This window comes from Bos indicus x Bos taurus, chromosome 4 (genome assembly GCF_003369695.1).
Source record: "Bos indicus x Bos taurus breed Angus x Brahman F1 hybrid chromosome 4, Bos_hybrid_MaternalHap_v2.0, whole genome shotgun sequence".
Lineage (NCBI taxonomy): Eukaryota > Metazoa > Chordata > Mammalia > Artiodactyla > Bovidae > Bos > Bos indicus x Bos taurus.
In genome coordinates this window covers 80,715,187-80,739,513 of record NC_040079.1, presented here as the reverse complement: position 1 = coordinate 80,739,513, position 24,327 = coordinate 80,715,187, and the positions used below count along the sequence as shown (strand labels likewise).

At 33.0% G+C, this 24,327-nt stretch overlaps 1 protein-coding gene across 3 annotated transcripts in view; it reads left to right on the top strand.

The window, feature by feature from the left end:
- HGF (hepatocyte growth factor) overlaps positions 1 to 23,805 on the top strand; it is an 85,142-nt gene extending 61,337 nt beyond the window's left edge. For all 3 annotated transcript variants that reach the window (XM_027539811.1, XM_027539813.1, XM_027539812.1), the window contains 9 exons: positions 184 to 286; positions 6,245 to 6,378; positions 10,314 to 10,352; positions 11,532 to 11,628; positions 14,034 to 14,108; positions 14,937 to 15,083; positions 15,787 to 15,893; positions 16,014 to 16,159; positions 20,150 to 23,805. In XM_027539811.1, the coding sequence (XP_027395612.1) occupies positions 184 to 286; positions 6,245 to 6,378; positions 10,314 to 10,352; positions 11,532 to 11,628; positions 14,034 to 14,108; positions 14,937 to 15,083; positions 15,787 to 15,893; positions 16,014 to 16,159; positions 20,150 to 20,326 (1,025 nt within the window). In that variant the 3' untranslated portion in view covers positions 20,327 to 23,805. The remainder of the gene's footprint in view (positions 1 to 183; positions 287 to 6,244; positions 6,379 to 10,313; positions 10,353 to 11,531; positions 11,629 to 14,033; positions 14,109 to 14,936; positions 15,084 to 15,786; positions 15,894 to 16,013; positions 16,160 to 20,149) is intronic.
- Positions 23,806 to 24,327: the final 522 nt, after the last annotated feature.

Genomic DNA, 24,327 nt, shown 5'->3' with positions numbered 1-24,327 from the left:
TTAATGAAGAAGAAATCTGGCTAAAAAAATGTTTTATTAGAGATAGTTAAGTCCGTTTGCTTTGCACATATTTCAGTGTGTTGCTTTCATTTTTATGTTGATTTTCATGAATTCATATGTTTGTAAAAATGTCTTTAAGAATACTCCCTAGGATTCATTAGTTTTCATATATTTTATGTTTAGATTGTTATCGTGGGAATGGCAAAAACTATATGGGCAGTTTATCCAAAACACGATCTGGACTAACATGTTCGATGTGGGATAAGAACATGGAAGATTTACACCGGTATGTAAATTTATTTCTTTAAATATATAGTATGTAGTAATAGCAGCAGATACATGTATGGAGATGCATTGGTATTTCTTTCTATTCATTTACGTATCTTAGTAACCTAATAGAAACCTTAGACTGGTTATTCAATGTAACTCAATATAATATTTTCTCCCTATGTGGCAAACAATTCAAACCAGCAAATATTTATTGAGCATTTACTGTGTGTTCTGGTCTATAAAAGGTGCCTTGGGGACATTAACAAAAAGTAGACATATGTTTTGGTTTCACCTTTAAGCAGGATATGTTCCTATTGAGAAAACAATTATACAACTTGATAAGACATGAATAATTAAATGTCAAATCTAGTGTTTCATATAGTACATTACATGTTTATATTCTCATAATTATTTATTCATAGTAGTTTATAAAATTGATGTTATCATCTTCATGTACTTAGATACCTTACAATTCCACTTTACTATAAACCTATTGAGATATGTTTCCTTGTATACCTTTATTTTGACACACAATTTTTCTATAATTAATGGAATAGATATGGAATTGAAAACCCATATATTTCAATGAGATTTTGACATTGAATATATTCACAAAAAAGCAGTTGCCTTCCACTATCTTTCCCCAGCAAATCGCTAGTGTGTTTGAAATAATAAAAGAATTATGAGACCTATTTATCACATAGAAGAGATTTTTATTAAATATCCCAGAATATATGCAAAAGGATTAAGAGAACAAAAAGGTAGTGTCATTTAACAAAGTATCTACAACATGGTTGCTTTATATGAGTTGTTATCACATTTGACCATCATAATTATATACTGAAGATAGTTCTATATGTGTGTATAAGAATTTAAGGATCTAGAGAAGTTGAGTCATTTTGCTCCCGGTTCCACTTTAAAGTTCTTATTCTGTTTCAAAATTTACTCACTAGTGGATTATACAGTTTTGATTGATTTACTGCCACGAACAGTAATAGTTCTAAAGCAGTGTTCTCTAACATAAATATGCAATTCAAATATGTAAGCCGCACTTGTACTTTTAAGTTTTATAGTAGCCTGCCACTGTTTCCATTGTTTCCCCATCTATTTGCCATGAACTGATGAGACCAGATGCCATGATCTTAGTTTTTTGTATGTTGAGTTTTAAGCCAGTGATTTCACTCTCCTCTTTCACCTTCAATAAGAGGCTGTTTAGTTCCTGTTCATTTTCTGCCATTAGGGTGGAGTCATCTGTATACCTGAGGTTATTGATATTTCTTCTGGCAATCTTGATCCCAGCTTGTGCTTCATCCAGCCTGGTGTTCTGCATGAGGTACTCTGGGTGTGAGTTAAATACGCAGGGTGACAATATACTGCCTTGATGTCCTCCTTTCCCATTTTGAACCAGTCTGTTGTTCCATGTCTGGTTCTAACTGTTGCTTTTTGACCTGCATACAAGTTTTTTCTGGATGCAAGTAAGGTGGTCTGGTATTCCCGTGTCTTTAATAATTTTCCACAGTTTGTTGTGATCCACACAGTCAAAGGTTTTAGTGCAGTCAATGAAGCAGAAGTAGATGTTTTTCTGAAATTCCCTTGCTTTTTCTGTGACACAACAGATGTTGGCAATTTGATTTCTGGTTCCTCTCTTTTCTAAACCCAGCTCCTACATCTGGAAGTTCTCGATTCACATATTACTGCAGCCTAGTTGAAGGATTTTGACCATTATCTTACTATCATGTGAAATGGGAGCAGTTGTGGGGTAGTTTCAACATTCTTTGGCATTGACCTTCTTAAGGATTGGAATGAAAACTGACTTTTCCAGTCTTGTGGCCACTGCTGAGTTTTCCAAATTTGCTGGCACATTGAGTGAAGCACTTTCACAGCATCATCTTTTAGGATTTGAAATAGCTCAGCTAGAATTCCATCACCTCCATTAGCTTTGTTTGTAGTTATGCTCCCTGTGATCCACTTGACTTCACATTCTGGTTCTAGGTGAGTGATCATACTATTGTGGTTATCCAGGTGACTAAGACCTTTTTTGTATAGTTCTTCTGTGTATTCTTGCCACCTCTTCTTAATATCTTCTGCTTCTGTTAGGTCCATACCATTTTTGTCCTTTATTGTGTCCATTTTGCATGAAATATTCCCTTGGTATCTTTAATTTTCTCAAAGACATTTCTAGTCTTTCCCATTCTATTGTTTTTTCTCTATTTATTTGCATTGTTCACTTAAGAAGGGTTTCTTGTCTCTTCTTGCTATTCTTTGGAACTTTGCATTCAGATGGGTATATCTTTCCTTTTCTCCTTTGCCTTCCATTTCTCTTCTTTTCTCAGCTATTTTAAGGTCTCCTCAGGCAACCATTTTGTTTTGTTGTATCTTTTTCTTGGGGATGGATTTGGTCACCACCTCCTGTTACAAACCTTCATCCATAGATCTAATCGTTTTATTTTTCACTTCCACTGTATAATCAATCAATTATAGGGAATTTGGCTTGTCATATCCAAATGGCCTAGTGATTTTCCCTTTCTTCAAGTCTGAATTTTGCAATAAAGAGCTCAGGATCTGAGCCACAGTCAGCTCCCAGTCTTGTTTTTACTGACTGTATAGAGAGCTTCTCCATCTTTGGCTGCAAAAGATGTAATTAATCTGATTTTAAATAATAGGTTTATATTATTCAGCATTTCTAAAGCTTTTCATTTCAATATGTATTCAATATAAAATTACTAATGAGATATTTTACATTTATATTAAAGCTTCAAAATTTGGTGTGTATTTATAATTACATCACCTTTCAATTTGGAGAGGTCATGTACTACTTTGTCACCACATTTGGCTAGTAGTTACTCTATTGGAAATTTCAGTTCTAGGACTCCAAAATTACGTAGAATTCTGCCATCATGGATCTTACTCTGTAGTATGGAATGGCTGAAACAGCAATATTTTAAAAAATCCATTGTTGTTATTCACTCAGCCATGTCCGACTCTTTGCGACCCATGGACTGCAGCATGCTAGGCTTCCCTATCTATCACCAACTCCCGAAGCATGCTCAAACTCATGTCCATCAAGTCAGTGATGCCATCCAACCATCTCATCCTCTATTGTCCCCTTCTCCTCCTGCCTTCAGTCTTTCCCAGCATCAGGGTCTTTACCAATGAGTCAGTTCTTCATATCAGGTAGCTAAAGTATTGGAGTTTCAGCTTCAGCATCAGTTGTTCCAATGAATATTCAGGACTGATTTCCTTTAGGATGGACTGGTTGGATCTCCTTGCAGTCCAAGGGTCTCTCAAGAGTCTTATCCAACACCACAGTTCAAAAGCATAAATTCTTTGGTGTTCAGCTTTCTTTATCATCCAACTCTCACTGGAAAAACCATAGCTTTGACTAGATGGACCTTTGTTGGCAAACTGATGTCTCTGCTTTTTAATATGCTGTCTAGGTTTGTTGTGGCTTTTCTTCCAAGGAGCAAGCAAGCATCTTTTAATTTCATGGCTGCAGTCACCATCAGCAGTGATTTCAGAGCCCAAGAAAATGAAGTCTGTCACTGTTTCCATTGTTTCCCCTTCTATTTGCCATGAAGTGATGAGACTGGTTGCCATGATCTTAGTTTTTTGCATGTTGAGTTTTAAGCCAGCTTTTTCACTCTCCTCTTTCACTTTCATCAAGAGGCTCTTTAGTTCCTCTTTACTTTCTGCCATAATGGTGGTGTCATCTGCATATTTGAGGTTACTGATATTTCTCCCAGCAATCTTGATTCCAGCTTGTGCTCCATTCAGCCCAGCATTTCACATGATGTATTCTGCATATAAGTTAAATAAGCAGGGTGACAACCTTCATGTACTCCTTTTCCAATTTGGAACTAGTCTGTTGTTCCATGTCCGGTTCTAACTGTTGCTTCTTTACCTACATACAGGTTTCTCAGGAGGTGGGTAAGGTTGTTTGGTATTTCCATCTCTTTAAGAATTTTCCATGAAAACACCACATTTTATGTTATGGGACTGCAAAGAAGCCAGCCAGACTTAGATGGTTAGGAAGCTTTCCTAGCAGAAGGGACATTAGCAGGATACACATAATTGGTAGGAGTTGGTCAAAGAAGTGTAGGAGGAAAAACACATCAGGCAGAAGAAACAACTTGTCCAAAAGCTCTTTAAATTGAACTGTTTGAAAATCGGAAATACTTTTATTAACCATAAGGTTTAAGCAGTTTCATTTGGTCAGTGGGCATAGAGAAGAAATTCTCTAGTGGCAAAGCCATACAGGCCCTTTAACCTCTGTTAAGGAGTTTGGGTTTTATCCTAAGCCCATATGGGTCCATTAAGAATTTCAGCAAGAATTGGCATGGCCAAAACTAATGCTCATTTTAACACTGGTAGTTTTAAATCATTTTTAGAAATATGATGGGGTAGAGTGAGCTCTTTACCTGCTTGTGAGAAATAACTGTAACCAACTCTGCCTTCGGTGATTCCAGCATTAGATGCTTGACAGTTTTATGGTGGAAGTAGTTATGCTACAGAAATCTGCAAGGACAGCAAATAAAGACTCCCTGCATACACAGTTCAAAATGCCAGTTGCTAAATATTTATCAACATATCACTGGAAATTTACAACATATTTATTCAGGAACTACAATTATTATAACTTTAAATTCACTGTGTTTTGATTTGCCTTTGGGAATAGTTAAAAGTCATTTGGAAAGAACTTGTAGGCTATTGATGAATGAGTAAGTTGCATGGTACCATTTTGGTTTAAGAACAAATCTGTGACTGCGTGAAGAGGTAATGCGATGTGGTGATTTTGAACGAAGACTCTGGAAAATGCTACGTGTTCAAACACCTGATCTACAGCTGAAAAAATATGTGACCCTAGACAAATTAATTGTTCTCTGTGGATTTCAATTTCCTCAAACACAAAGTTGCATAATCTTAGAGCCTGCCTCATCAGGTTGGTCTAAGTAAGTATGCAAGTCTACATAGTAGAATCTGTTACATGCGTGTCTTTCTTGTTTTATTGGTCCAAAAAGTGAACCTGAGTTTGGAAAGACAGTCTAAGTTTCTATGTTGAAGTTCTTCCCAAATTTTAAAAATGACACATTAATTAAATTCAAGCATGATGGTTAATTAATGTTGATGTTATATGAGTGGGCAGGCTTCCCTGGTGGCTCAAATGGTAAAGAATTCACCTGCAATGCAGGAGACCTGGGTTGAATCCCTAGGTTGGGAAGATCCCCTGGAGGAGGGGATGGCAACCCATTTCAGAATTCTTGCCTGGAGAATCCCCATGGACAGAGGAGCCTGGTAGGCTGCAGTCTATGGAGTCACAAAGAGTCCAGCATGACTCAGAGACTAAGCACAGAACACATATGAGTGGGCATGGTCTAATAAAATAATATACAGCATTTTTTGCTTTTCTTTTGTACTAAATTTAGTTAAGATGTAAAATGAGATAGCCTGAAATGTTACTCAGTTATCTTTCAAAAACTTATCTTAAATGACCAGTGAAATTCTCAAATTTAATGTTTATTAGCACACTGTGCTTTCAGTGTATCTTCTTATATGTTGTCATAGCAGTGTTGCTAATGAAGCTTGTTTACATGTTTCTGAAACATGAAAAAATAAATATTTTTGCAATAGCTTATATTTTTATACATTTTATAACTTAGATCTTTATCATCTGCTTCTTTCTTGCATGGTGCATTGTTACCTTCCCAGTATAATTATTTAATAGAAACAATGTAATAAATTTTTTTTATCATTTTATCTATGCTACTTATTCAGCCTTATTCCTCAGTTAAAGAACATGCTTCCAAACTGCAAGAACAACAACAAAGTCTCAAAAAATAAAAAAGAAAAGTTCACAGCAGGTAGTTTGTGTTGTGCCTGTAATGAAAATTATGTGCTAGGGTTGTATCTTCTTGTTTTGTTTCTCTTGGACAAGATGTGTGCTTCTTGTGATGTTCCGAGTTTGCTGTTTATGCAGGCATATCTTCTGGGAACCAGATGCTACTAAGCTGAATAAGAATTACTGTCGGAATCCTGATGACGATGCCCACGGTCCCTGGTGTTACACAGGGAATCCTCTCATTCCTTGGGATTATTGCCCTATATCTCGTTGTAAGTACATTTTGTGATCTTTTTCAGGTGAATTATTTTAAGTATACTGCATGCCCTAAAATGATAATTCAGTTGGAGGTGGAAGTAATACAGGAGGGCTAGAGTTGATCCCAAAATAAGGATGCACTCCAGATAGCAATACATATACACACAATTTCATCTCTCCTCTAGACAAAGAGACATTTTGCTGACCTTTTAAAAGAGATTTTTCCTCCTTCGAAAGATTCCTATTTGGAATCCAGAAGCAATACATGGCCATGGTTCTGACTGGGCTAGAAAGACTGCCTTGCCCCACCATCAATAAACTTGATATTAGCAATATATATTGATTCAGGAGGGCTTCCCTCATAGCTCAGTTGGTAAAGACTCTGCCTGCAATGCAGGAGACCCCGGTTCAATTCCTGGATCAGGAAGATCCACTGGAGAAGGGATGGGCTACCCTTTCCAGTCTTCTTGGGGCTTTGCTGATAGCTCAGTTGGTAAAGAATCTGCCTGCAATGCAGGAGGCCCTGGTTCAATTCCTGGGTTGGAAAGATCTGCTGGAAAAGGGAAAAAGCACTCCAGTATTCTGGCCTGGGCCACAAAGAGTTGGACAGGACTGAGCAACTTTCACTTTTTTGGTTTTCCTATTAGCCCAGATGGTAAAGAGTCTGCCTGCAATGCAGGAGACCCTGGTTCGATCCCTGGGTCAGGAAGATCCCCTGGAGAAGGAAATGGCAACGCACTCCGGTATTCTTGTCTGGGAAATCCCATGGACGGAGGCCCCTGGCGGGTTACACCGCATGGGGTCACAAAGGGTTAGACACGACTAAGCAACTAACGTACACACAGGCTGTAGAGCACAGGCTCAATAGTTGTGGCACACAGGCCTAGCTGCTCCTTGGCAAGTGGGATCTTCCCAGATCAGGGATTGAACCTATGTCTCCTGCACTGGCAGTCAGGTTCTTTACCACTGAGCCACCAGGGAAGCGCTAATTAAAGAAGTTTTTAAACATATGGTCAACTAACATTTTTAAACTAAAAATTAGTAATGTGGTATTGAAAGACTTGGGGGCGTTACTAGTATTTGATTAAATGCTATTGCAGATAACATTTATTTCAATGCATTCTGAACATTAATTTCAGCAAATATTTTGCTGAATATTTTTCTAACTATATATATAACCAGGATTTCTTTATATTTTATCACTAGTGAAAGGCTAAAAATATTTATCTTCAGAAGATTTGATTTCTTATCTATTTAACTTCAGAGATTGTATATGTCATTTTCACACTGTACATTTGCATTACAAAACATGCAAAGGTTTCTATTTCTTTTTTTTGTATTCCTTTAAAAAGTTTTACAAAATGATATGTTATATATTTTAAGATTATCAAGATGCAAAAGTAAAACTGTAGAAATGTCTGTATTTGTCTATACATGTACACACACTATATCTTAGTATTAAATAGATATATATCTATTTATATAGTATCTAAGTATTAATTAGATATATATTTCAGTATCTAAGTGTTAAGAGAATGCAGTGGTTTAGAGTTGCAACTCTGACTTCCTAGGTAAAAATTATAGTTCTAACACTTTAAGTGCCTTGGGTAAATTTCTTCCACTTCAGTTTGCATTTACTTATTCATTTATTAATAATTTTAAATTGAGCTGCTACTGTGTGCAAAGCCCTATATAACATTTTAGGTATAGAAAATATAAACAATGTCTCCTGTACTCAAATCATTTTCAATGTAGAGAGGAGAGAGCTACATACCTAATCACAAATACAGTCATTTAAACACATACATGTTAATATTAAAATATATAATGAAATGGGAATACAAATATCAGTCTGGAAAGTATGCATTGTTCATAAAGTTTTGAATTTGAGTTGAAACTTTAAGGATCTATTAAAAGAAAGTTTTCTTTATGCTTTCACTAAGAGCCCATGTTTTTTCTGAGGCCATATATCAACACATAGACACATATATCTCTACTGTTCCACAGGAAAAACTTTTATCATTGACAAGTTTTCCCTCTTCAAAGTTAAGTTGAGTCAATATAAACAAGATTTCTATCATATATAGTTGTTCAGATTTGAGTACTATGGTAGACATATGAAGGAAAAGTAAAAGAAGTGAAGTGAAAATAGTATTTTAAGGGAAAAGGGAAAAGGCCTTGAAAGCTGAAGAAACTAGAGAAGCTAGTTAAAGCTAGTTAAGAAGCTTTTTAACAATTTGCAATCTAACAAACTACCCAGAATATTTAGAAATCTGACTTTAAGTGGTATTACAGCTTTTCTAAATATTGGCTTACAGAAAAAAAAAAAAAAAAATATATATATATAATTATTAAAGCCTCTAAATTATAATATCTAAACATTTAAAAAATTTTAAATATTTTAATGAGGCACAATAACAAACTGAATACTTTGCAGAACTATTAGCTTGATGCTTAAAAGTAGAAAACTTGATACGCAATTAACAATACAATGAATATGCAATCAATCACAGTGCCTCGAAAGTTTTTAATTTTGGAGATTAAACTCTTTTGTTTTAAGAACTATAGTTCTCTGTTTTGTTTTTTTAAGTGCCCTTTAGGCTCTATCCCAAATGTTATCTTATTAAACATTTATTTAAAAAAAGAATACAATGAATAGTCTAGTCTTTTCTCACCACAACAATATAAGAAATAAACAGCTTTTCAGTTTGGAATTTTTAGAAATTAAGTGGAAAAACCAATATCCTTGATGTTTTAATGACCACATTTATACTATGAACTAAAACAATTACCTCAGCTGACTCTAAGACAAAACTCTCCCTCGGGATAAACTAAAAGGAAAGGGAAATGATGAAATTTATAGTTCACCTTTATGCTCATTCACTTAAAATATCTAGATCTGGAAAATGAACATAAACAAAAAAGCTTTAGCATGTGTTAATTTTCTCAAAATTCCCCCTAAATGAAAATCAACTTTTCATCTATTACAAAGGCATCCATATGCCATTTTTGTTTCGTTGCTGGTTTATTTGAGCTCAGGGCACTTCTAAGGACTAACAACCAGCTGGGTCTAAACAATGTCTGACTAAACTCTATGTCATCAATTCTAAACAGTCACACATTAAAATCCAGGAAATGTCTTGGGCCTCATTCATTACTACTTAAGTATTTTTAAATTCTAGAATCTTCCAAGCCAATCTCTTTACAGCAGTTAAACCCCACTCAGTAGAGAGGTTATAAAAAAGAATTAAGTATGAAGTGTTAGTCATAATTTATTTGCAGTTTCCAAGTACTCTTTTTTTTTATACTTTTCCCTTTACTACCTAGAAAAACCAATCTTTGAAATATTCTGACAAAACATAATTATATTTTGTTATTCCTCTTTTTCCATGAGTGAGGTGGATTTCTATATTCTCAAATTATTAAAAAAAGTTTTCTGAAACATAGAAGAAGATTCAATTATCCTTAATCATATAAAAGATAAAAGTAATTTTCAGCAATAATGTAAATGGGCCAAAATTACAGTAAAGCTATATAGTTTATATGAATGGCCCAAACAAACAATAATAAGCAGTGGACTGTTCATTGTGTACAGTGTTTGGCATGTTGGGAGAATGAGGCAGCTCCTCGGTTCCAGCAGTGTAATTCAGACTGCCAAGATCATCGAACCACATGCCCGAGAGTCTTCAAAAATCATAAAACAAGGCTTTCCTCACATCACCCACTACCATACTTTCAACTTTGTCTAATAAAAGTGATACAGAATTATCCAAAAGGGTATTATTACATTATATTTTTGAATAAATGTAAAGAATTGTCTTAAATTATCAATTCATAGATATTTGGGTTTCAGTACAAAATGATGTACTATTGAATAGTACATTTTATTTTTACATACAGAAATATGTATACATGAATTATGTATATATGTATATATTTGTTTTTACAGGTGAGGGCGATACCACACCTACAATAGTCAATTTAGACCGTAAGTAATCCTTCAAAAGAACTTATTATATCTTAGTATCTATGTGTCATAATGATCATTATTTACTTCATAAAAATATCATTATATAAACTTCCATCATAAATTGTTTTATTTGAACACTTTTCCTGTGTGAATGTATAAAGGTATTACAAAGACAGCTGCATGCTAAATATCAAAATTCATTGCTCTGTCAGAAAATATTATATTAAACTTTGAAAAAGCATGTATGGTGCTTTTAACTTGGGGCAGAATATATCCAGTGGACCTTCACCATCCTTTAAATTAAATCAGGATGCCAAAGTTAGAAAGAATGAAACTAGAAGGTTGGAAAGTTATGCACTGTCTTTATCCTGCTCTATCTTTAAAGCTCTTTGCATTTTCTATGAGGCAAAAGATGACACAATGTGAAAGGTTTAGTTAATCCTCAGTTTGGGAAAATCTAAACTGCATTTAGGAGCTGCTTGTATCACACATTTCTTGGGCTGAAGGAAGTTACTCAAATGTTTTGGTTTGAGAGACCACCTGCTGTGTCTGAAGAAGGAAATGGAAATCTATTTTAGACCATGGAGAAGAGTAGATAGGATAAAGCAAAGAACACTGACGAGGGTCAGGAAAAAGTTTACTTCAAAGAATCTGTGTTATATCATTTGGATATAATGATTTAAACATAATTATGTCATTTGGATAACATTTCAATCAAGATCACTTTGGTTAACACCTTGCAAAACAGTTCTACATTCTTACTATACAAATTCAGAAGTAATAAACCAAATATATATATATTTCCCCCCACTGGGGCTTTCCATTGATATTTAGGAAAAACAGCTCTGTAAATAGCATCATTCTGTCGTGTTGAGGTTGGTAAGGAAAATACAGTTGCTGTTAGACCTGAAGAACTTGTACATAGAGAGCAAAGTCTGTCACTATGATGTCAATTCTGCTGACCTTGAGTTGATTACTTTTTCTTTGTTATCTACCTACTTAGATGAGGAGAGCAAACATTTTGGGTCTGATCTGGCACTGTAGTCACACTATTTACCTTTGATTTTTTCCAAAATGTACTTCTGACACAGCTACAGTAGTTACATTTGTGTAGTGACCGTCAAATGCTTGAGAAAGTTGAGAGGCACAGGTTGTTTCAGAATGTTTTGTCAAAATGTTGTTTGGTCCTCTTTTTAGATCCAGTAATATCTTGCGCCAAAACAAAACAATTGCGAGTTGTAAATGGAATTCCAACACGAACAAATGTAGGATGGATGGTTAGTTTGAAATACAGGTAATTATTAATAGACACAAATCACACATATTTGGGTTATTTGCAAATAGTTGTATTCCCAGCAGTATGGCCATGTGCAGCCGTGAAGGTTGTGCCCTGCACAAGACACCCATATGAGGGGGACACAAGAGGGACGAATCCCATTCTGCTTGCCAAACATCCCTGGATTTTGCAGTTTGTGCCTCCAGAGATAGAGCTGTTTTAAATGTTTACAAAGGTCCCATATGTGTTGCCATTGTCCCTGATGTGACATTTTAGTTGTTAAGCAAAAGACAACTACACAGGAAACCTACTTATACCTTGATATAACCATGGTAGTTGTAATACTTATGTTAATTTCCCAATTAAGGATATTATGAGATTATTTTCTAGCATGTTTATGCACAATCATAGCAAAAATTTATATTTGATTTTAATTTCTGACTTTTTCATTGTCATTCTAATGAAAAATGGCAATAATTTAAAATACTAAAATATTTTATCATTAAGAAAAGTATAAATTATACTGATAGTTTAACAGTCTTGAAATTATAATATTTGATATGACAAGACATGTCTATTGCTTAGTGTAAAAATCAATGCCATGTTCTATGTAAAATAGGTTTTAAAAATGTATTATTATACAAAATTAAGATTATTTATTATAAGAAGTAAATACTGAAAATAGGAGCTAGCTTTAAAACCTGATTTTAGAACTTTCTATATACTACACATATTATACTGTATGGTAATCAGAACGTTAAATTTTTTTTTTTATATATCTATCTCTATTGGAATGTCATCGTGAAACATACCCCAAAGTGCACCTGAATTCTAGCCGCATTTTCCCTTGTTTTCAAGACCCTCCATGTTTCTCCCTCCAGCCTTTGTGCTGCTGGAGCTTTCTTCCTCCATATTTTATGCCTACAAAATTTGTATGTTTTAAATACAAACTGGAATATCTCCTTTTTTTCTAAACCTTCCCTGTTTCTTTAACTCTAGCCTCCTAGAATTTAGGAATAAAATTCATTTTTACTATAATTAACTCACAGTGATATTAAAGTAGAATAGGGACAACTTGAAACTGGTTATTTTTCTTTCAATGAATAAGTCAATTCTTAATAAGCATGAAGTTTATATTCTTTATACACCAAGTAGAAAATGACCTAGAGTTCCCTTAGTGTGTCTTTCTTTCAAGGAATTAACATCAATTTTTATAAATCTTTATGCTGATAATTGTAGGGTAGTAACTAAAATAGAGTTATAAAACTCACCAGAATATTAATCATGCAATGTGAAGACATAATGAAGGCTGTAAAATTTGAGGGTGGTATTTTCTTTACTGTAGAAAAATTTCCAATAATCTACATCTTTGAGCTAATTAGAGGATCTCTGCAAATCTCATTACTCCAGAAGAAAAGGCAAATACTTTTGAATTTATTCTTACTTATAGGAGACTTCCTTTTGAAGTCGCCATCTTTGGAGAAGTAGGTGAAACTGTTTTTCACCAGATCAGTGTAGTATAAACTTTTTTTAAAAAGTACTCTTTTCCTTTTAAATCTAAGTTCTTAGTAACAACAGCTGTTTATCTATTGTTCCAAAACTCATAGAGAGGAATAGAAACTAAAACTCTCTATATATTCTTATCCTCCTGTGTGGTATAGGCCGTAAATAAATGTGGTCTTAGTCTGGGAATCTTATTCTATTACTCTCTGAAGCACTGAACATCTGTACTCTTTGGAAATGTAAATTGTGAGTAGTTGTACTTTTTCCCATGTGTTTGCCAAAAAAGAATACATTTACAGATTTTGGATATCATCAAATAAATATTCTAGTATTTATTATTCTTTACAAATATATTATAATTTCCTAGATGATATATCTTGAAAAACTGTTTTAATTTGATAAGTAAAATGTTATATTGTTGATATTAAGCTGGACAAACAAATTTACTGTTATATCCTGTTAATGTATCAGAACTAAATAATGGTAATGAAAGAAGCAAATAGTGCATAAATATTATATATGGTTACCACAAGATGGTTTTCAGAATTTAAATAAACACTCAAATTTGTCATTTTCATAATCAAACATTGAATTTAAATTAGGTCTAATAATCCTATGTTTATAGCACATACTTTCTTTTATAAGGATAGACTACACACATGTGAACATGTGTTTGCTAATGAATCAGTAAAGTTGATTATATAAAATTATAATCACATTTTGAAAAACAAGTTCTAATGCTACATCATCAAGTATCATCCTTCTGATAAAAAAAATACTCATTTATTCTATTTGGGTTAATATCTACAGTTTCCTCTCAATGTGTTCATGCTTAACAAATGGAGCCATAGGTTTTGCATTAATTGGCAAGCACTCTTTCTGTACAGATGTTACTTGTTTTTCTTTCCTCTTTCTTTTAGAAATAAACATATCTGCGGAGGATCATTGATAAAGGAAAGTTGGATTCTTACTGCAAGACAGTGTTTCCCTTCTCGGTAAAGTGAAACCAATATTTGTTTTAAGCATTTAAAAATATGTATGGCTTCCCCCTAGATTCCCCCTAGAATGTATAGTCATTTAACAGATATTCACCAGCATAGGGTGAACAAATTATTTTTATTTTAGATTTAGCTTATGAAACTGACTTAATAGTTATGAGTACTACTTCTGTCTACCTCTTTCCACGATTAGCACTACTCTCATTTGGGAGAAAATTTTGCTAGAATTATGTTAATAATTTTTACCCTAACCTCCTTCTTGAATTCTATATTTCTAGAGAGAAATTCTTTTTCTGAATTAGCAACAAACTTCCTTCAGTCCTCACTTCTTTCTTATGTACAGACAGCCTCAAAATAATACTGAGAATGATTTTCAGAGTAAATTAGCCTTAAGGAAAAGATAAATAGCATTTGTTAGCTTACTTCTTGATTCTCATCAAGATTATACTGATTTTGTTAGTATAAATCTTCAATCCTTATTAATAAGGCAAACATATACACCTTTGAGATAAAGAGGAAAACTTGCAATAAATTATAATTCTTGTAATATGCTTTACCTGAGAATTTTTCATAAATAACCTACTCTCTAGCAAGAATAAGCAAGTTGAAAAAATAGCCGTTTAGAATTTCAGCAATTTAAAGGCTCTTCCTGCTTATATGTTCTTGTAGTATTCAGAATCTTCCAATAAAAAATGTGTTGCTCTTTATTATACTTTAAACTTTAAATTTAGGTTATTTATCTGCCCTTGTAAGCTAATATAACAATACATATAAATAATATTACATAATTTAAAGTTATATTTTATATTTTAATTTTTTATTTAGAAACAAGGACTTGAAAGATTATGAAGCTTGGCTTGGAATTCATGATGTCCATGGGAGAGGAGATGAGAAACGCAAACAGGTTCTAAATGTTACCCAACTGGTATATGGGCCTGAAGGATCAGATCTGGTATTACTGAAGCTTGCTAGGTTAGTTCCTTTAGATAGTTTCATATTTTTAACATACACTTGAATGGTTGAATCTTTTTTTTCAACTATGTGGTTATTCTTTCTCTCTCATGGGCTTCCCTAGTGGCTCAGACGGTAAAGGGTCTGCCTGCAATGTGGGAGACCCAGGTTCGATCCCTGGGCCGGGAAGATCCCCTGGAGAAGGCAATGGCAGTCCACTCCAGCACTCTTGCCTGGAAAAATCCCATGGACGGAGGAGCCTGATAGGCTACAGTCCATGGGGTCGCAAAGAGTCGGACATGACTGAGCGACTTCACTTTCACTTTCATGTAAATATATTATAAAGCATACGTCACATGTCATATGTGTGTGTGTGTGTGTGTGTGTGTGTGTATATGCATACAGAGGCAAAGAGAGGAGCATTTTCAAATTGTTCATATGTGAATAAATGAAATTGGGCCAACAATATGGTTAGCCTGCTCTAAAACCAAAGCTTAGTGAGCAATTATATGGTAACTTTTAACAGGTAAAATAATGACTTAAAAATCACAATGACCATTTACTCTTAAATATTTTCAAATATTCATTTCTCTACTACCTACTTGAAGCAAAATTGTTTATTCTTTCTAAATGAAGTATATTAAACTTTTACACTACATTTTAATATGTTTATTTTGTGCTGAATCCAGTCAAAGGTACTTACCATTATATTTTCTCTTTTCAGGCCTGCTATTTTGGATGATTTTGTTAGTACAATTGATTTACCTAATTATGGGTGCACAATTCCTGAGAAAACCACTTGCAGTGTTTATGGCTGGGGCTACACTGGATGTAAGCTATTTTTTAAAAGATAAGGCAATATCATATTTATTTTACAAAAATATTTGGTAATTGTTTATTTTCTCACTTTACCCTATGCTCATTAACCATACGTATTTTGCACCATTCCAGTGATCAACTCAGATGGTCTACTACGAGTAGCACATCTCTATATTATGGGGAATGAGAAATGCAGCCAATATCATCAAGGGAAGGTGACTCTGAATGAGTCTGAAATATGTGCTGGGGCTGAAAATATTGTATCAGGACCATGTGAGGTAAAAAAGGGGGATTTTAAAAGAAGTAACACGTGATAGATAGCATATTTTTTCCTGTTTATAATTTTTTTCTATTTTTCTCAAGTAAGAATCATTGTACATCTGCCTGTTGTAAGAGAAAGGAATTGGAAAATATAACCCTTATTATTCTTGTATATCTCTTTTAGCTAAACAGTGAACAATCCATGTTTCATTAGCAGCAAACTAAGATGCCATTCACCTCTCATATAGCAAGAAATTAATACAGCCAAAACTCTGAGAAAGCTGTTCAAATTAGAAGTAGCCAACGTGCAGTTTGATACCATAGCTCGCATTTTTTCTAATGTTTTTCTAAATTTATCTGATCTTCCCAAATTCTAAGCTAACTCTATTACTTTTAGTAAGAGATCCATGCCTGGTTTTAAACCTTTAAATGTGTTTTTGGTTAAGCCAGTGTGTGTGTGTATGTGTGTATGTGTCTGTGTGTGCGTGTGTGTGTGTGCGTGCGCGCTTCTATTTTAAAAAACCAGAAGGTCAAAGTTTGTGACTTTAAGAGTTTGGACATTTTCATTTCTTAGGCAACTGTTCTTTTTACTTGGCAGTGTTCCTATCCCTATTTAACATAAACAAGCTGTTAAACTGCTATTTTAGATGTATTTTCAATGCAAGAGACAAGTTCTCCAACCCTGAGAACTCTGGAATTATAGAATACTATGTGTAGTAAAATATGGAATGAGTTCAGTAATAGTGAAATATCTTTTGACTTTTAGGAAAATGTCCTATGTATGGAGCATAAATTTGTATTGAAGTCCATATGTTATGTATATATTGCTTTGAGATTTCATCTTTGAAAAGAAAATAAAATATTTTTAAGTTTTTTTTTTTTAAGTTAAAAAAAAGTTTAAATTGCTTGAAAATAATATGAGTAGAAACTGATTATGTGTTTATAACCACTTTGGAATTTGGCGTTTTTTGTTCCAGTAAATCTAACATCATTAAGTCTATTATAACAAATGAAAATTTATGAAGAATATTTTTTATCTATTTATTTATTCCCCAAAGAGCTCTGTAAATACAAAAATGTTGAGCTAAACCAAGTCTTTGAGATAGTTAGGAAGTTTACACTTATTCAAGTTCTACTGCCATTATTACTTTGACAACTGCTCTTCTGGATAGCCTGTAATCTGGTTTATCATCTATATACTCTTAGATTCCTAACTTTAGCACTGAAAAATTTATCATATTATCACATATTTGCTATTTTTTATCCATTTGCTTCAAATTGATTCAGCCACTTCTTAAAAATGCTTAATTTTTTTTATATCACTGTTATTTGAAATGATAATTTAATCACCAAACCACTGAAATCTAAACACTTGAAAAAGAAATCTCTTAAACATTTGTAGGGTAGCAATAGTATCACATTTAGTGAAAGTCTCTAAAAATGTAATTGACTTGAACAATTTGTATCAGTGAACACTGGTGCATTAATTTAAAAACCAGATAAATTCATGTGGCAGAGTTTACTCAAGTCTTTAAAAAAAATCACTGGAATATAGCTGCTTTATAATGTTGTGTTAATTTCTGCTGTACAGCAGTGTCAACCAGTTATATGTATGCATATATCCTCTTTTTATTTTTAATTAAAAAATTAACCCCTACTCTTTATTGAATACTTCAGTTCAGTTATTAGTTTCTAATCATTTGCTACTATTAGCAGAGCTATCCCTCTTGGCTCAGATGGTAAAGAATCCGCCTGCGTTTAAGGAGACCTGGGTTCGATCCCTGCATTGGGAAGATCCCCTGGAGGAGGGCATGGCAACTCACTCCAGTATTCTTGCCTGGAGAATCCCCATGGACAGAGGAGCCTAGTGGAATACACTCCTTGGGGTTGCAAAGAGTTGGACATGACTAAGAGACTAAACACACAGCAAAACTGATATTCCTATAGAGAAATCTTTTTGCATGTGTCTGAATCATAAGTTCTTTAGGATAGATTCTTAACATGGAATGACAACATTAAAGCAAATTTAGATAATTTATACATTCTGTCAAATTGCCCTCAAAAGTTTATATCAATTATTCTTCCAGAAACACTATATGAAAAAGAAGCCCCCTTTTCCCATTGCTAAGACTCAGTATCATCAATTTTTAATATTTTGGTACAAATGAAGAAGTGAAAGTGCTAGTCACTCAGTTACATCCAACTCTTTATGACCCCATGGACTGTAGCTCTCTGTCTATGGAATTCTCCAGGCAAGAGTGCTGGAGTGGGTAGCCATTTCCACTCCAGGGCATCTTCCTGATCCAGGGATCAAACCCAGAACTCCTGCATTGCAGACAGATTCCTTACTGTCTGAGCCACCAGGGAAGCCAGTTCAAAATTTATCTCATTTTTGTTTGATCAGATTTTATTGCTCACATATTTAAGCATCTGTTCCTATTTCATCATACTTTGTAATTACTTTTTCATTCATTTGCAAATTTATCTGTTAAGTCATTTGTCTTTTTCAAATTGATTTATAGGAGTTTCAAATGTTCTTTCAATCTATGGCTTTATTTGAACATTGTTTATGATGAATTTTGGCATTCAGAAGACTTTCACTTCATTGCACTTTTTTGTGGGTTATTTATTCATTTATTTTTAATCGAAGGATAATTGCCTTTCAATGTTGTGGTTTCTACTGTACAACATGAGTCTGCTATAAGTATACGTATATCCCTACCCACCCCACCCCATCCTGCTCCTCTAGGTAATCACAGACGCCAAGCTAAGTTCCCTGTGCTCTACAGCAGCTTCCCACTAGCTATCTATCTTCCACATGGTAATGTGTGTATGTCAACGCTACTCTCTCAGTTTGTCCCATCCTCTCTTTCCCCTGCTGTGTCCACAAGTCCCTTCTGTACTTCTGCATCAAGTCTCTTTGAATAAACTATTTTCCTTAGTATTTTATCTTCTGTGTCACCCCCACCTTGATTTTATCTATCATAGAATGTTGATAGCTCTCTTCTTTCTACTTGTATTACAGAATTAAATTTTGCAGTAGTTTAGTTTATCTCATCACTGTTGGGGGAAAATGAAGATAGTCCCAAGCACTCTTCTAGATACAAAGATACCAAAAGTCAGTCACTACAATCCCAGGAGGCTGCTTGGCATAAAAAAAGTGATGCAGCACATTTTAATGATGACATATAACAATGGTATAAACATAACATCTATATTAAAAAAATATACAGGCAAATCTTTTTATCAATCTATTCATCTTTCATCTATCACTTATGAAGATATGATCATACAACAGGGTTACCATACAACCTTTCCACAAAGAGTAAGACAAATATAAATATAACTCTGTTAACTACTAATACTAACAGTAAGTGCAGGAACATTCCTTCTTTAGGCCCAGAAAAGCAATTTCTAAACAGTAAATAGAATTATTTTACTGCCTACAAGTTTTTGTTTAACTTGTTAAAATCATTTTGGGGGCAGGGTTGAGAGAAGGGAAGAAATTAGATAAAAGTTAATGTGGCTTAATCATTTAAACTGTATGATTACAGGTGAGGTTTTTTTGATACTGTATTTGTCTATATTTTCCATTTTTTCTATATTGAACATACTCAGAACACCAGAAGAAAACCAGAATGAATATAAAATCTACTTTCTTAAAAAGCTATCAGTGGTTATGTATTAATTAGTCTGCTTGGAACAAAAGCAAAAACCACTTTAAAATATGAGTGACTATTTTAGAAAAGACAAATCATTCTTAAATGATTACTACACATGATAGAACACTATTGAACCTTTGTACTTATCTCAGTCTTGAGTTGTCTAATAGAAAGACAACCAATGGTTTAGTACATCAATTGAATGTCTTCATATTTTAGTTGAAGTTATTCTCTTTTTTACATATATATATTTGAGATATAAATTGATATATGAAATGTTAATGATTTGTTAATTTTTATTTCTAAAATAATACTTTGTTGTTATTATTGATGTCTTCTTCCTAGGGAGATTATGGTGGCCCACTTGTTTGTGAACAACATAAAATGAGAATGGTTCTTGGTGTCATTGTTCCTGGTCGTGGCTGTGCCATTCCAAACCGTCCTGGTATTTTTGTCCGAGTGGCATATTATGCAAAATGGATACACAAAATCATATTAACGTATAAGGCACCACAGTCGTAGCTGGTATAACTGTCTGAAGCTTCCAATAACACAAGTCTCTTTTACATGAAGATTTTGGAGTACATGGAATTAAAATGTAACTTAAAAATCCTGAGACAACTACTTGAGTGTCATGTTTGTTAAGATACTCATTAATATTTATGGGCGTTTGCTGTTGTTTTGTTTGTCAGTGTTATTTTGTAAATGTTGAAGTGAATTAAGGTACATGCAAGTGTAGTAACATATCTCCTGAAGATACTTGAATGAACTAAAAAATGCAAAGGTATAATTGCTGGATGCTAAAGATACAATGGAAAAGATCAATTAATTTCTCTCAGCTGCTTTCCAAGGTTAGTTTCATAATAATAAATAAACCATAAGTTAAACATTATTTCAACCTCACAAAAACAATTTATATCTTGTGTCCTTAAACTGTAACTCTATATTAAATTATATTACCTTTAATATGCTATACATTATAGTTCATTCATTTCTCCTCATCATGTATCCTGTAATACTGGTACATATACTTTTTACAAAAACATATGCCTATATGCAAATACATGGGTACACATGTGCATACACTACAGTTCAAACTGTGGTGTATCTAATGTAATCCCTAAATATGCTGAAATTGTATATTTATAGTTTTTCCTTAAGAAAAATATTAAAAGAATTCTAAAGACTAGTAGGAATATTAAGGAAAAGTGCAAGATAGAAGTGACTAGATCATCCTCCATATAATCTGCAGATGGCCTCTACTCCTTGGCAATTGAGGTGTGGTCATGACACACAGAGTTAAATAACACCTAACCTAGGTGCTTACGTATATTTATTATCCAAGTTATTTTAGATAGTTTCTGATTCTTAAAGGGAATAGGCTATTTGTTTATTAGTATTCTTTCTTTCAAATTTAGGGACACTTATTTATGCAAGGTATTTTTAGATCTTTTTTCCTAAAGTAGTTAAAATCGTGAGAGATAACTAATTGAAATTTAAAAGTGTTATGGTCCTTAAGATGTATTTAAGGATCTAAGTCTAAGACTTGCTGCTGTGATTGGCTTCTTTCTCATCTTCTTTAACTTAAAAGCAAATATTTAAGAGGAAAATTCCCATGTCTCTAAAATTTGTAAATAGCCTTTCACCAAATTATGCATTAAAATATATATTGAAGAAAGAAATAAAAATAACTTTGTATAACTGGAGGTGTTTTAGTCTAATCAAACTTTACTCAAGTAAAGGAAAAAATGTAAAAGGAAAGGAACTAGTTTGTCTAAACTCTGTATTTGATTATTTTTTAAAGTACAGTTAAATCTGCTGAATGAGGTATTTTATCAAAATACCTTTATTTTATCTTACTTAATTTTACATAGATCTTTCCTAATGCATGGGAAATTTCAGATTTTGTATTCTGTATGATAATAACCAGACCATATTTATTACTGTATTAGTCATGATTAGCTAAAGATCATGTATTTGTCAAGAAATAACAAAGAGTAATTATTATATGTTCTGAAGTTTCACAAAATATCCCTGTATAAGAATTCTTTAAAAATAATTATTTGAACATTTTGAATCTAGTATGTTCATTTCTCTAACTTGTTTCTTTTGGATGATCTCAGTTAAGGCCACGGATCCAAATGATGCTCTAAAAATTCCAGAAGACACTGTTCAATCTTGAGTAAAATGGTTTTAATTTTACTCAAGAACTTAGTTCAGATTATGGGCAGCAAATCCAAAATTCTTTTCAAAATTGTGCCATTTTCTTTATTTTTTGTAATAATATATGTGCTGGTATCAAGAAACGGTGACAGTGAAGAGAAATCCAACAAGTTGCTAGTACATAACAGTGTATTGTATTTTTCTCTCCCTTATGTAATATACCATTATAATCAAACAGAAATTTCCAAGGTAAATTGTCTAGATATTAAAGTATTTTTCAGTTTCTTCTCGCTAAATGACAAAATTTTATTGTCACATATTAATTATATTTGTAAAACACTAAATTGCAATTTTTTTAAATACTCACATTTAAAAATATTTCTTTTATGTCTTTTCCTCTAAATTTCCACTGAGGGTAGAGATGACATAGATACAAAATGAAGCTAACTTTATAGATGTTTTGAACTCAGTGTTTTCCATTTTAATAAGGATAAAACAAGACCACCAATAAACTATCAGACATGTGTAAAAAGCAGTTCTTTTCTTTGGGAGTTTCCTTTTTATAGGAGATTGGTGGAATAGATATAAAAGCAAGATGAACAAGACTCATGTTATTTTAGGTGGTGCAACAGGGAATAACCATGTCATTTTTCTCTGGTGAAAAATACTATTTCCTGGGCATTCTTTTTTCTTAATAAAAAATAAAAAATCCAATTTATGTAAAAATCCATTTTATTTGAGTCATGGAAAAAAATCTTTAAATTAGAAGTTTTCAATGATATTTTTATTTTGGCTGTTTGAATAATGGTTATGTGCTGTTATAATTGTGGACATTTTCTTATGTCTACCAGGAATAGTAATGTAAAATTAAAATATTTGTCATAATGCCTCTGCCGTGCAGAAGGAATGATAATCCTTTTGTGTACTTCTTTAATTTTATTGTGAAATGTGTAATGACTTTTACCTATCTGCTGTGGGCAGGTCCTCAGTAAAATGGTTTATATTGAGTGAATCTCTAGTATTAACAGGCTCTTGCTTGCTATCTAAGTGTTTCAAACTATGGGAAATGTGAGACACTGGAGGGCAAGAAAAATAACAATAATGACATGTGATAACAAAATTGTATTTCACTTATTCCTGTGAATATTTCTTGTTGGTACCAATGGTACTGTAGAAAGTGAATGTTATAGCCACAACATTCTCTTGAAAAAAACACTGTCAAGAAATAAGAAATTGCTGTCAGGAATTTTCTTGCTTTTTCTAAACATTAAAAAAAAAATACTGGCTTTGCAATATAAGGATCATGTGGTGAAGAATTTTAATAAACTCACACTAAAAATATTTTAAATTGACATAAGTCCAAAAAAGAACTACTTTCAATCAATTATACCCCATATATATAGACAAACTCATTTGAGAAATAAAGTTAATTTGAATGAAATATAATCTTTATGTGAATAAATTATGTTTCATAATAAAATCCAAAAGAATTTATCTTTCAATATTCAACAATTTTGAACTAAGAATTTGCTAATATAAAAAAAGTTAAAATTCTCTGGACCCTATAAATATTGACAGTGTGGTTTTCAGTAGGTTCACTTCCATTTGCACAGAAAGTTTCTGTCTTTAGGAAACTGAAAATGGAATACTGTGGATGTTATTACTGTTTGTCTTGTATGTAAATAGGAAATAGATAAGCTGCCTATTGAGTGGTATAGCTGGATGCTTACCCAAAGGGGAACACTGTGGTTATGACGTGTATATAAATTTTCTGTAGTTAATAAAGTTGTTATTTTTATAACCATGCTTATTATTATTAATAAAATATTTTATCAAAATGCTCTCTTCATTTTAGTTATATAAGTGGACATATTTGAATCTGCTCTGGGGTTAATGCAGAAAACAAACAACAATGATCTCATTGACAGAAATTATATATGCTTAATTGCAAGAAAGATTATATAACTTGTGTATAGAACCAAGACAAAAGTTATTATTCTGTTACAACTTCTATCTACGGTAATATCAGTGATCTTCAGTAAACTGTTAATTTCTATGGACTTCAATTTTTTCCACTGCAAAATAGAATTATTCATTCTTCATATTTGCTAGAGTGATGCTCTGATACAAGTTGTCATGAATGATCATCTGAATTCCTTTACTATGTTACTATATATTACAAAGGGTATTATAAATCAGTTAATCACTTTAGAATTTATCTTCAATGTATACATTAAATTCAGAATAAATATGAATCAAATTCACTCTTTTCATTCAAATTGGAGGCAAAATTGGAAGAACTAATTATCAATTGGTCTAACGAAAAGAGTTCTATAACACCATTGACTATTTCAAGTTAT